At 38.1% G+C, this 13,246-nt stretch overlaps 1 protein-coding gene across 2 annotated transcripts in view; it reads right to left on the bottom strand.

Moving 5' to 3' along the window:
• The window catches only part of DTNBP1 (dystrobrevin binding protein 1), a 60,936-nt gene extending 50,600 nt beyond the window's left edge, over positions 1-10,336 (bottom strand). The window contains exons 1-4 of one of the 2 annotated variants that reach the window (XM_008630897.2): positions 10,238-10,336; positions 7,268-7,318; positions 6,257-6,317; positions 3,555-3,687 (exon numbers count right to left, since the gene is read on the bottom strand). In XM_008630897.2, the coding sequence (XP_008629119.1) occupies positions 3,555-3,666 (112 nt within the window). In that variant the 5' untranslated portion in view covers positions 3,667-3,687; positions 6,257-6,317; positions 7,268-7,318; positions 10,238-10,336. Of the gene's footprint in view, positions 1-3,554; positions 3,703-6,256; positions 6,318-7,267; positions 7,319-10,237 lie in introns of both variants that reach the window. The other variant, XM_017730671.1, reaches the window with a different exon arrangement.
• Between the last annotated feature and the right edge of the window lie 2,910 nt (positions 10,337-13,246).

Raw genomic sequence — 13,246 nt, 5'->3', positions numbered from 1 at the left:
ACAGCTGTATGTCAGAAAACAGGTTTCCACTAACTTTAGATGTATCTTTCCTGCACTGTCCCAGCCACTCAAACAACAGAAACCATGCAGGAGTATTAAAGACATTTCTACAAAGCTCATTTATTTCCTGACTAAAAGGTAAAAAGCAGAAAGGATGGAAGCAATTACATCAAAGATGTTCCCTCTACCTCTAGGCCACACAGGGGCAGATATTACTAAAAGCTTAAAATGAGCAGTGAAAGACATATATGAACAGAAAGAGTTCAATTTAACTGCCACAAAAAAAGGAAAGAACTTTATATAATTACAGTTCTACTAGTGCTCAATTTTTATCTGTTTTTACAGAAAAGATCTTAAACCCAGCTAGTATTATACCACTTACATGAAGTTAAAGCAGCTTCGTTGCTGCAGCTACATTGCAAGTACCCTAGGATCCTTTTCCTTGTGTATTTAATCCTCAGACATCTCCAAGTTTACAGCACCAAATGTATGCCTTTTATACATATCTATCTCTACCTCTCTGCTGAAGTGTTGTGCCCTGGAGCCTAAGGAGAAATTCCCTGTTGAACACAGCTATCTTTACACTATACTATTTGAATTCCCTGGTTTTATGTAAATCTTCCCAATGTTTTCCGGAATTTTCTCAGTAAACGATAAATGCAAATTCTGAAAAAATTAGACTGAATTTTGCAAAGCTAGAGAATGGCAACTTTCATACTCGATACACAGTCTGAAATAAAAAAGACTGACTTTCTGCTCAAGATTATAAACAAGGATACTTCTTCTAAGCAGTGCAAAAGGTCCTGCTTCTCCAATGGATTTTCACACCCATCTAGCCCATACTTCAAAAAAACCCCCTAAAGACTAAGAGGCAAAGGCTTTTATCTCCACAAATACACCCCCAGCCTTATATTCTTCCCAGTCCCACCAGTAAAATATTTCCAACCTATGTTGGATCTGTCACCTATGTACAGGACCAGTCTTTCCGAAACTAGTATCCAGTTAATGCTTAACATCTGATCTTCAAAAAAAAAAAAGAAAGGAGAAAAACCGGATTTGAATCAATGTTTGTGTGGATTGATTTGCTGAAATCAAAACAGATGTTTGAGCAAAATGCCACTGCTCAAACATAAAACGTATTTCATATTAAGATAGGTATGTCAGATATCGGTGAGCAGGTATTTTCTACAACATCTCAAATAAAAACTGCCTTAAGTGACGATTCCAATTTTGCACTTTGAAAGGGCAGTAACTGTCCTTTTCACTTTTACATGAGAGTAATTTTTTCTTCAAAGTTCTCAATAGCAGCTACAAGACGTTGCATAATACAATAATTTTATCAAATGAAGACACAGACTTTTTACTTCAAGTGAGGAATGACTGATAATATGAATATCTAAGCTAAAGAACTTCATAATTGCTAATAAAAATGTGTCTTGTAATACAGAGCAAAAGCTGAAGAATCTGTACATGAGTCATACCAATTTTAAGTAGGTCACTAAAAAGGTTCATTTCCATTATCTGAAATTTCTTTTACCAAAAGCAGCCAGGCTCCTCTATCTACTTTGAAAATGAAAGCATGAATACATTTATTAGAAACATATCATGTCACAAGACAGAACCATTATTTTGTTGAAATGATGAAGGTTAGACAAATTACATCTTGGATGCATAACCCAGCACTTTGCAATTCTATTTCCACTTTTTTTTTTTACAGAATGTTTCACTCATATTGAAAATTTACAGTCAGAGTAATAGTCATCTCTTGGAAAACTGAATACAGTTTACATTTATACGAAGCAGTTAGTTAAGAGTTACAGAAACTAGAAACAGTGAGTAGAATATTGCAGTAAATTTCTGTTGCTAGGAGGAGCGAATAAGAAACTCCAGATAAACAATAAAACAGATAAAATCTGACACAAAAGGTAAAGCTAGAAGGTTTGGTTCAAATCTCACAGCCCTAGCAGTATACTTCAAAATTCATTAGCTTCCCTGAGCAGGCTGCTGAATGCTTCCTTAAATCCTACTTTTGCAGTATCAGAAATATCTAGAGATATACCTCTCCAAGAAACTCTACAATCAGAGTGAGATTAATTCTAGTTCATAAAGCTGTATTAGGAATCAGAAGGTAGCCCAAATTCATCAGGATTTACAGCATTTGCCGTTATGAGCTATAAAGGCAATTCCATTAGCTTTCTATTATATTGTTTATCTTTGGGCTATCAGTGGACTGTACAATGATATTAAAACCAGTATTTTAATAAAACATTATATAAATTTTTATTTCCTTAGAATTTTTTTTTTCAAAAACCCAATATTAAATGGTTAGCACAGATGATAAAGCCTTATTAAACAAAATGATATAAGAAAATTGTAATAAAAGCTGGAATACATTCCTTGGTTCAGAATAAATAGCAAAGTTATTACCGGCCTACCTAGGAACAAAAGCTGATTTGTGCATGTCCACTGACCATAGCAGAATGAGAAATTAGCCTCTGAAGACAGAAAAGAACCCTCCTTTTCTTCACATCACATCAGCATGTAAATCCAGCCCACCCCACAAAAAAACAGAGCTGCAATTACATGAGGAATTTCTGCATGCTTCCCAGCTGCAGAAAGAAAGCAGAGTGCAGTCACAGTCCCTGGGGAACTTAGCTACTTAAAATCCATATGCAGACAGCAGGTTTTTTAAGCTTTAATTTGATGCACCTTGTATAGATTTCCATGGAAGCATCAAGAGACGTGCTGTGGACAGACAGGGTTACTGCTTGTCAAATGCTGCATCCCCCTTTCAAGGCTCAGCTATGGTAGAGATTTTCAGAGACTCAGAGTCCCCAACATTTTTTTCCCAATTTAATTTTTAACAGTGAATCAACAGTTTTGTATGAGAGGTTCCAGAATTAGTCCACCAAAGTAGTCACCTTTTCATCTTTAAATTAAATGAACAGGTTAATATTTGATAAAGTTATAAAAACTGCAACCCACCTAACAAACACAAAGTATTTCCTAATCTTAAAAGGCAGCATTAATATTCACCTATAGAAAAGCTGGGTATCCCTTCAGAATATCTTAACCCCATATATTAATTCAAACTATGGAAGTTAGCTTTGGAACCAACAGTTACTCAAAACCAAAGGCTTATGCCTTGAAAGTGTCCCTAGCCAGGTAAATTTCCCCCCATCCCACCCCAAATGATGAGTTAAAACATTATTATATAAAATTACATAGACTCCAAAAGAAGCAGCTATATACATGAGTGTTCATACTATCAAAGGTTTTAACAATTTAATAAGACTTCAAGAATAGCGTTTTTCAGCTGTTCAAACATCTGTCAGAATTATTTTTTTCCAAATAATGACACATACAAAATTTTAACTGCTGGGAGAGCAGCCACTGCTACTTGTTGATCTTTTAAAAAAACCAGTTTGTTTAAGAACTACAGTTTTACCATAGAAAGTAAAATTAAATTTTATAACCACAACATTCACAACAGCTGAACTACAGCCTAATCCTCTGTACTAACTTGAATGCATGTTATGTCTATAAGAACTTACCTAGGCTTGCTGTGAGGCATTCCAGATCTGCTAAAAAACCCGGTATTTGCTGAAGCTGATCCTGCAGTTCCACCAGACTGTTCCTTTTCTTCTCCCAATGTGCAGAAAGCATCACAACTTCACTATCGACCAGCTGCAACAAACAGGTCTTTAATTGCAAATTTATTTACCTGTTTATGAGTATCTTGACTAATTTTTATAATTAATACATTTGGAAGCATAAGATCAGCACAGCAACCCCACAGCACTGCCACTTGTGCACTTCTCAAGTAAATACACAACATGCTCAAAAGATCCCCTGTATTATGGAATATTTCTATCAAAATGCATTGAAGAAAAATATGACAGAAAGCTATTTCTCAATATACTAATCAATGCAGGAAGTATTTTATGGATGTTATTAACTGTAAACAAGATGTACCTGAAATTTTGGCAGCAGGGTTGCACTGGTGCACAATAACAACAATGCAGTACTGCGATTTTAGGCATATTTAGATGAACAGTTTAATGTTGCCAGCCATTCCAATTTCATCTTCACAACAAAACTGAAAACTCTGCACGTGCAAAATAGTCTAGAAAATTAAGTAAAAGGAATGACAAAGTTGCCTTTATAATAGTACTGCTCTTCCGCTCTTGTGATAAACTGCAGTAGTGCCAAGTGTTTATGAGCACATTTCTACATTAGCTCAATTTTTGTTGTTTCATTCTTCCTAATTTTTTCTTACATAATACGATAATGAGAAAAGGATACACTGCTTAAAAGTTTTGCTTATATAGGTCAGATTCTATGAAAAACACCAGGATCAAGAGATCTTAGGTAACAAGTGTTTCCCTTACATATAATTGACATGATTCAATTATTGTTTCCCTGCTCTTAATTCCATTACCCACTCCTCCTCTTGCACACAACTACAGCCTGTGGCTGTATCTGCATTCTGAATTCCTCAATTTTTATAGTTTTTATTTGCAGAAACTGAAAAAGCCTGAGCAATGAGCAAAGACGCCCTCAAATTTACAATTCTACCCACTTTAGATCCATTCTTTTTAAAGAACAACTTCTATCTTTTGCAAATTCCCTCAGCTATCTATCCCTGTTAAAAGAACATCCTGTTTCACCAGACAAGTTTTGGAAATTTGTTCCAAAGCCCAGTGAGAAATGGAACACTTCAGAAGACCAAACAGTCGTATTTTAAAAAAGCCAGGTCTATTTTGGAAACTGGGATATGGTATTTTTCTCAGTAAAACAGTAAAGCAAACAAAAAACCCAAACCAAGCCACCATAAGATGGGGACAAACATCACAAACATTTCAGCCCGGAGATAACTGAATGCAGCTGAAATGACAATCATCTAAAAGGACTATTTTGTACATGAAACTGGTAGTTAACATCTGCCATTTAACATGGTAAGACTGTAGGCTGCAATTAAAGCTTGAAATTTTCAGTTTCCTTCTCTATTCAACATTTATAAATAAGACAGCACAAGTAAGAAGAAATAGGACGCTGGACAAGTGCACCTGTAGGTCTTCTACGGTACAGCCAATCTTCTGTGCTTACACAGTTTTTATTTTCCACTTTTATAAAAAAAGTAACAAACAAAACTCCATAAGCAATATATACACTGGCTTATGCCTGAAGTAAATATCTGCATTTCACAGAAAATTTCAGTCTTTTTCAAGTTTTTTGTTCTCATTTTCCCAAGCAGCCATAATATGTGGAAATAAGGTTATATTAGATTAATATATATGAAGCCTCTCATTGCTTTTAGAATGACAGCTTTTAAAGCGAACTATAGCAAGTATTATATTGTGATCACATCATTTAAGAGACTGGCTAAAAAAAAAGATCATTATGAGCAGTAAAACATGCCAAACGGGCAAGGAGAACTCCATCTCCAATGCCTGAAGGTTTTCACTAGAATGCAGGGAAAAGCAGGGCCATTCCATTAGGCAAGAGAAAGAAGAACATAAGAGACTTTCTTTCTTACCATAAATACACAGTGAGTTACTTATCCATTGGAAAACTATACAGAGAAGTCTCCTAAGTAAACAGGAGAGCCAGGAAGTATGTACCCAGCCAAAGTGAAGGTTTCAGCCAGGACAGAGAACCCCACAGCTCAGTCCTGCTCTGAATCATGACCACCCAGATTACACTGCCCCATAAATATGGCTCAAAATTGAAAGCCTGGTGCTGAGTAATGCATTGGTAATACTTACTAGAAGTTTCCTTTCCTTTCATTCCACAAATAAACCACACTACTTGTCACTTTGCTTCCAGGGCAGGAATAGTGAATGAAATGAGGAGAAAACACAAACACTTCCCAAATCTTTTCAGCTGGGCAATCCAATCTTGCTGTCCCTTGTGCACTAGGAGTGGGCAGCGAACAGTGTCAGTGCAACAGCCCTGCCCTGACACAAACCACTGAGGTGCCTCAACCCCAAATACGTTCTGTACTATCCCAGCCACCCCGCACTGCTTTTAAAGAGCTACAGCAGTAACATGCAACATCATCCTTGCAACTGTTTACATTGCATTATTTCAGGTTTGCATTACATTGTTGCATACATTACTGTGTGAGTGAACAAGGCTGTGTGGGCGCTTACCTAGGGGCCAAGATTAACCCTGTATGCTAGTACTAAAAATTTTTGTTTAAAATTATTTACACGCTTCAGAATATTTCAAGCATGGCATTATTTTTTCTTACCTCTCCAGCTTTTGCACAATCTTTGGCTCCTTTATGAAGGGCAGCCCAAGCATCTTCATATCTGAAGAAAAGATAAATTACTTTTCTTACTGTGCTCTCCTTACCAAGGAATTCATGGATGTCACTGTACTTTTATTTACAGGTACTACCAGAAATTACAGCTTAAAAAGCTGTGTAAATCTTTCCAGTACTTACTGTTCTGCCAAGACAAATATGCAGTGAGAAATAATGTCTTTTAAAGAAAAAGTGATTCATACTCTTTAACCTGATAGCTGGCTTTAAAAGCTAAATGGACCCAGCAATACTCATAAGACAACACACTGCCTTAAACATTACTTGGAATCCAAGTTCATTAACAAAATGAAAAAAATTAACAGAACTGTAGTCATACATATACCCCGTACTACCAGAAATTACAGCTTAAAAAGCTGTGTAAATCTTTCCAGTACTTACTGTTCTGCCAAGACAAATATGCAGTGAGAAATAATGTCTTTTAAAGAAAAAGTGATTCATACTCTTTAACCTGATAGCTGGCTTTAAAAGCTAAATGGACCCAGCAATACTCATAAGACAACACACTGCCTTAAACATTACTTGGAATCCAAGTTCATTAACAAAATGAAAAAAATTAACAGAACTGTAGTCATACATATACCCCTTCCAATTAAAAAAAAAAAAAAAAAAAAAAAAAAAAAAGAAGGAAATGATATCAAACATGTCTAAGTTATAAGACCACAGACTGGGGCTCAGTGCTTGCCTCCTTCAACCCTCTGCATTAGAACATGGACTAAAGTCATCTTTCAAATGTGGCTTTTCCTCCAGAATTTCAGTTTCATTAACATGACAGCACTTAAGGCTTGAGCAAGCTTTAAACACATTAGTCATTTGGTAACCACTCCACACTACTAACTGCAGAGCATCCAAGAACCTATTAGCAACACTTTGATTTTCTTCTCCTTTTCTCAATCTAATATAGGAAGCAGACACTAATAAAGGACAGGAAGGTCATACCTGCTTAGTAATTCCAGTCCAGCAGAAAACTCTGGCAAACATTGAACAGTTCTGTAAAACAAATTCCAAATATACAAAATCATTAATAATAGAAGGCTGTTATAAAAAATGTGTGCACACAGTTGCACTTGACAGATATGCTGAGCACAGAAATGTTTCCTACTGTTCTTACTTGGACAAACATTTTGCCAATTTTGGTGTACAATGCATTACACAGTGTATCTTACAAGAATATTTCAAAGCTTTTTTCCCTTGTTGTTTTATGATAGCCTACTCTTACCTCTTTTCAACTGTGTCCATTAAAAACAAGTTTTATGAAATAATTTCTAAGTATAGTTAACAAAGATACAGGACAAAAATCATTTTAATTTAAAACAGAGCACAGAAATATTCAGAAAAAAAGACTACTACACAAGTTCATGTCCCTCAATACAAGACATTGCACTTAATATATCCTACACTAAAAATAAATACTAAGCTAAAGAACCTTTGCCAGTTTAATGCTCTCATGATCTCTTATTCCATGCATACACTTTCATCAATAACAGCTTGAATTATAAAGACATCTTATAATAAGTTATAGAAAATTAACAATGCGGCATTTCGAAGGATGTGAAGATCTTGATGTCATCCAAGATTATCTCCTGGAAGATCACCCAAACAGACTGGTTTGCACTACCATCTAAACAACTTGAGTGGAAAAAAACCCAACCCAACTACCATAAATTAAACCTTTTTGTCCTTAAGGCAAGGGAAAAGTGACAGAACCAGTAAGGTGGAAAGGGATCCCAGGAAGTTTCTACTGCAATCCCCTCTTAAAATCAGGATCAGCTATGAGATTGAAGCAGCTTCCTCAGGAAGCTGTTCTCAGCTTTTCCTGCCTGACCATTTCTTGTTTCAACTTATACCTATCACCTTTTGTGTTCCCACCACACACCAGTTTCCTCAATAACCACTTCACAGGTAATGACAGGCTGCTGCTAGGTCTCCCAGAAGTCACCTATTCTCCAGGCTGAACAACTGCCCACCTCAGCCTTTCCTCATACACAGAGTTCCTGCCCCAGCCATTTTGGTGGCCCTCCACTAAATTGCTCCAGAATATTAACACCTTTCTCACACTGGGGACCAAACTGGACAGGGCAGTTAAAGTGTGCTGAATTCAGGGGACAATCACCTTCCTCAATCCCACTGTCTGGGTCTTATTTGTTCCACCCTATTAGCTCTTGGTCTTCCCTGCTGCAAGGCATGTCCCTGGCTCACATTCAGCCTGCTGTCTGCCAAGAAGCCCAGGGTCTTTTTAGCAAAGCTATGTCCCAGATAGCCTGTCAGCCCTGGTCTGCATTGTTGCAGGGGATACTTTCTTCCCAGGGAAACAGGAATTTGTACCTCTTGATTTTCATGAGGCATATATGGTCCTATGGGCTTTTATGGATTGAGTATCTTCAGTCTATCTTCATTCACTACTGGTCAGTCTCCTTGAACCCTTTCACTAGGCACAAGGCACTGAAGCCACAAAGGCATTAAATAACTCAACAGCCTCTACATTTGCTGTAATTCACCATGCATCACCGATCCCATGTTTTCCTTCAGCCTTTTATTACCCTTTTATGCAGGGCTAGAAGCTCTTCTTGTCCTTGACATCTCTTGTAAATGTCAATTCCAGGTGAGCTCTGGCTTTCCTAAGGCTATTCCAGCATGCCAAAGAGGTTATGAAGAGGCATCAAGAAGTTATCCCTGACACCCTCCCAGGACAATTCTTGATTGCATCCTGATGTGTTGTCCTTCCAGCAGCTGGAAGCTATAGGCCCCCACAAAAAGGGGGGTTTAATGATAAGAGGATTCCCCAAGTTGTTTAGAGAAAACATCATTCTCTCCCTGGTCAGAGGGTCAGTGACAAACTCCCATTGCAACACCACCCTTACTGGCCTCTCCTTGGCTCCCATCCATATGGCCTCACCCATCCTTACAATCAAACTAAGCTGTGTTTATCCCTGAACTTTATCAGCAAAGCAGAAGCCACCCCAGCATTCCCTTGTTTCAATTTGTTCACCCAGTGCTTTTCTCAAAAAGTGATGGATATTTATTACAGTATTCCAGAAGAACCAAAATATTATGGACTGGAAGTACACAGAGAAGGCAGTTGCCTAAAATAGTTTTATTCAAACTTTCCCCCATTCTTAGTCTCCATGCCTTGTCAATAAAACTGGTCTTGCTAAAAAAAAATTTACCTCCAAAACATCAGGATTCGGAACTTAAGACAGTTCATTTCAGATGCTTTATTTTTAGCACTGAGCTTGTGTATAAACTAATTTGAGTCTACATAGTGTGTTCTAGCAAGAACATGCTTGACACTAAAGCATAACTCAGCTGATCTGAAGAAGTAACTCTCACAGATGCCATTTCCAGACATCAAGTATTCTTTCCCTGTAGCTTACAGAGGTTGAAAGAGCGAGCAGAGAACTAAAATGCGGAGGACTGAAAAAAACAAAAAACAAAACAATGAAAGAAAAATACCCAAACCAGCACAATTCTCAAAACTTCTTAAAACAGATAGTTGAAGTATTTCATTACACACATATTTTCCACAATAAAAAGGCTCCTATTTCTGTTTTTATACTATAAAACCTCTGAGTTACAATTTTAGCACATGAGATTCACAGAGACTGCAAACAATTACATTTCAGTGTACTGCAACCTGAATCTTCTATGAGGTACTACAATAACACTGCATATTCATTTCATTTAAATAGTAATTTATAAGTCGATTGACAGCCATTAGAAATTACTTAGGCCTATCAATGAAGGCTCTATTAAGCAAAGCATTTGCTTTGGTTAAGCTTTTCTGTTGTCAAAATAGTAAAGTTATATGCAAATGATCTTGTAATTGGCTCATATATATGAGCCTCTTCAAATTTTTCCTTAACAACAGCATCCTATATTAATGCTATATATTAAGACATTCAGAAGTACCTCTGCCTGCTTTTCTTTGCATCTCTTGATTTGTCGCCCAAAGTCTTCAACCTACAAATCAAAACACAAATCCATTAGACATTTACAACACCAAAAAGAGAGAAAAAATTGTTTGAACACATAATGTGTTAATTCCAGCCTATTAGTTAATTTTGTTTCAGCTTGTTTCACAAATAATTCAAATTTCACTTAGTTTTGTGGAGACCTTCATATGAATTTACTTCCACTGACACTGCTGCTAAAACTTGAGATTTTTTGTAGAAGTGCATCAGGCATTTCAGTATGAAAAGTTTAATGGGAGTTGTGTATACAAGTCATCCATCTCTTGATACAGTTTCCTTAGCAGACAGGAATTAAAGACCTGCATAGAAATAACCAATCCAGCCCTGAGGAATACCATTTACAGGAAGGCTCTCGTGGCAAGGAAAAGCATGACAGTCACACATACACATGTACCCACTTGCCACAAGTCTGCCAACACAAAACTAGCACAAGCTCAACTTTTCTTCTGCCAGCTTTCAGAATCTCTAGCAGCATCACCACAGTGCACTGCTACTGAGCATATCTGAGGCTTGTTTCACACGTGGTCCATTTCAAATTGACTGGTATCTTGCTCCTCAAAAGCTAAAAAACCCCCTCCAAAACAACCAAACAACCCTCCTCCCCCCAACTCTTTCCACTCTTTTTCGGACAACCTGTATATGCTAGTTGAGTTGACACAGTACAGTGAGTACAATGAGAACCAAAACCTCTGGCTATTCCCTGACCACCAAGGCAATGGCTGTCCTCAATCTCGAGGCCTTTTGGAGCCACAGCTGTCCAGGACAGTAAGAATTAGGAAGAAATAAAATGACACAGACACAAGCAAGATGAAAATGAGCTTTGAGAGCCAAAGATACCCTCCAGAGAGATCTGTAATCCTGAGTAACCCAGGGACTGAGAAACAGCCTAATATACAGACATTCAGGCTGCTTCAAGGGGGGAGCCAAAGCACTCCCCCAGACTCAACCACCACATATTTTCAAGGAACTAAAGGAAACTTCAAAGCTCTACAGCAAAATAGGTGGTTGAGAATTTGAGAAAAGACATGCTAAGGCAGGTCTCCACACCCTCTCAGAGAACTGTTTATAACAGCTAAGCCAAGTAGCAACAAACACAGCACACGGAGAAAGAACCCCACTGCTGAAGGGAGCCGTGCAATTTGCCCTTCTCTGCTGCCATGTTCTCCACTATGCATCCCAGCCTGAAATAGCAGCAGTCCTCTGCATCCATTTTGGTTGTTTTTCCTCCTCCTGCAAAAGCCTGCCAACAGGTAAATGGGTCAAAATTTAGATACCTTGCTCTCAGGACACACAGAAATAGACAGCAGACACAACTGAGCAAAGAACGAGGCCACAGAAATGGCTAATAACTCCAAACTGCTCTTTTTAAACCATACAAACCAGATTTAATCTTTTTCATACATACATACATGTTCCCTTATTCCTTGGGAAGTGATATTATTTTCTTAAAAGCCCTGGAAAACCTTTCCCCTCACAATTTCGAGAAATTCAACTTGTTCTACTTTGCAAGCATTTATGTGAAGTTAACAAGTTGGCCACAACTTGACATCAAAAATACTTTCTTTGTGTTTTGAGAATTTTACAATTTTAAGCTAAAATCTCAACATCACAAAGTTACTTCTATTATTACTTTGGTGGGGTGCAGAACAGAGTAATCCTGAACACCAAGAAATGAGGTTGCATGGTCTAGGAAGGAAGAGAGGGCAAACCAGGTCAACTTGTGTTCTGGCTACATGGGGACACTAAAGGGAAAAAAAAAGACGCCTTCCACAGTCTCTGCCACTGTGGTTCTGAGATACAGGTTCCCAATGGCAAAAAAAAAAGATTACACCGCAGATGAAAATACCACTTAAAGACGGGACACTGGAACAAGGGTTCATTAATGGAGCTGCCAAAACACAAAGATGGACATTATGAAATCAGGGACTGGTCTCAGGACAAAGCATTGCAACACCAGGAAGAAAGCAAAATAGAGACTACATGGAAACATACTGACTCCACTGCAGCAATATATGGAAACACAGAGTTAAATGATCACCAGATCTGGCATGTTATGACCTTTCTGTTGTCCTCTTTCACCATGTGAAAAACACACTTTTCAAAAGAGCCTTAGACTACTGAGATATCAACTCCTCTGAGAACAAAAAAAAAAAACCACAGACAGACATAAAGCAATGCTTTGGTCTGTATTTTTAAGACAGTTTAATATTCAGTTGCTGTCTGAAAAGATGAGACAGATAACATGTAAGCAATTTATCTGTTTGACTGGCAGCCTCTTCTATCAATTTCTCTTGACCATCACACACTGGTACAAGTAAGTCACGATGAACTATTTATTTTAAGTTTCTGGGGTACACAGACATTCCTCACTATATATAAATATTTACCATAGGGGTATTATAAGGCAGCCTTAACATCGCCAAGGACCACACAGTTTTTAAAAGTAATTGCTTACAACACGATATTCCCCCGTGGCTCATCATGAGCCAACAGCTCTGCAGCACAGGCATGACCTTGTCCTCCAGCCACTCGCTGACTTCCAATGACACTCACTTGGACCACCTGCTTGTACTAAAAACAGGATCGACACGGGGCCTATCCAAATAAACCTTGTGAGGCAACATAGGAAGAATATCTTTCTACTTTTTTAGTGCAAGCGAGGGGCTGTTCCATCTGCTTATCCTGCGCTTCTCTTCCCCAAGAGACAGTAACTCATCTTCCAAGGAAAAGCAAGTTTCTCCATACAGCAAGCGGAGCCCAGCAACGCTCTTTAAGGGATTACACTGATCCATAAAACCTTGAAGGTCGGTTACTTCATAAAAAATTCAAGCGCGCTAATTGACCCCATTCACATCTTCTCTCACAACAGCGGTCTGTCTGCCCCTCTCTTCCCTCCTTCCCCTGACCGCAGCTGCTTCCCGGGCACCGCGGCTCCTCCTCCTCCCCG

Source organism: Corvus brachyrhynchos, unplaced genomic scaffold (assembly GCF_000691975.1).
Source record: "Corvus brachyrhynchos isolate BGI_N302 unplaced genomic scaffold, ASM69197v1 scaffold43, whole genome shotgun sequence".
Classification (NCBI taxonomy): domain Eukaryota; kingdom Metazoa; phylum Chordata; class Aves; order Passeriformes; family Corvidae; genus Corvus; species Corvus brachyrhynchos.
Note: the sequence above shows the minus strand (reverse complement) of the source record. Positions and strands in the feature narration are given on the sequence as shown.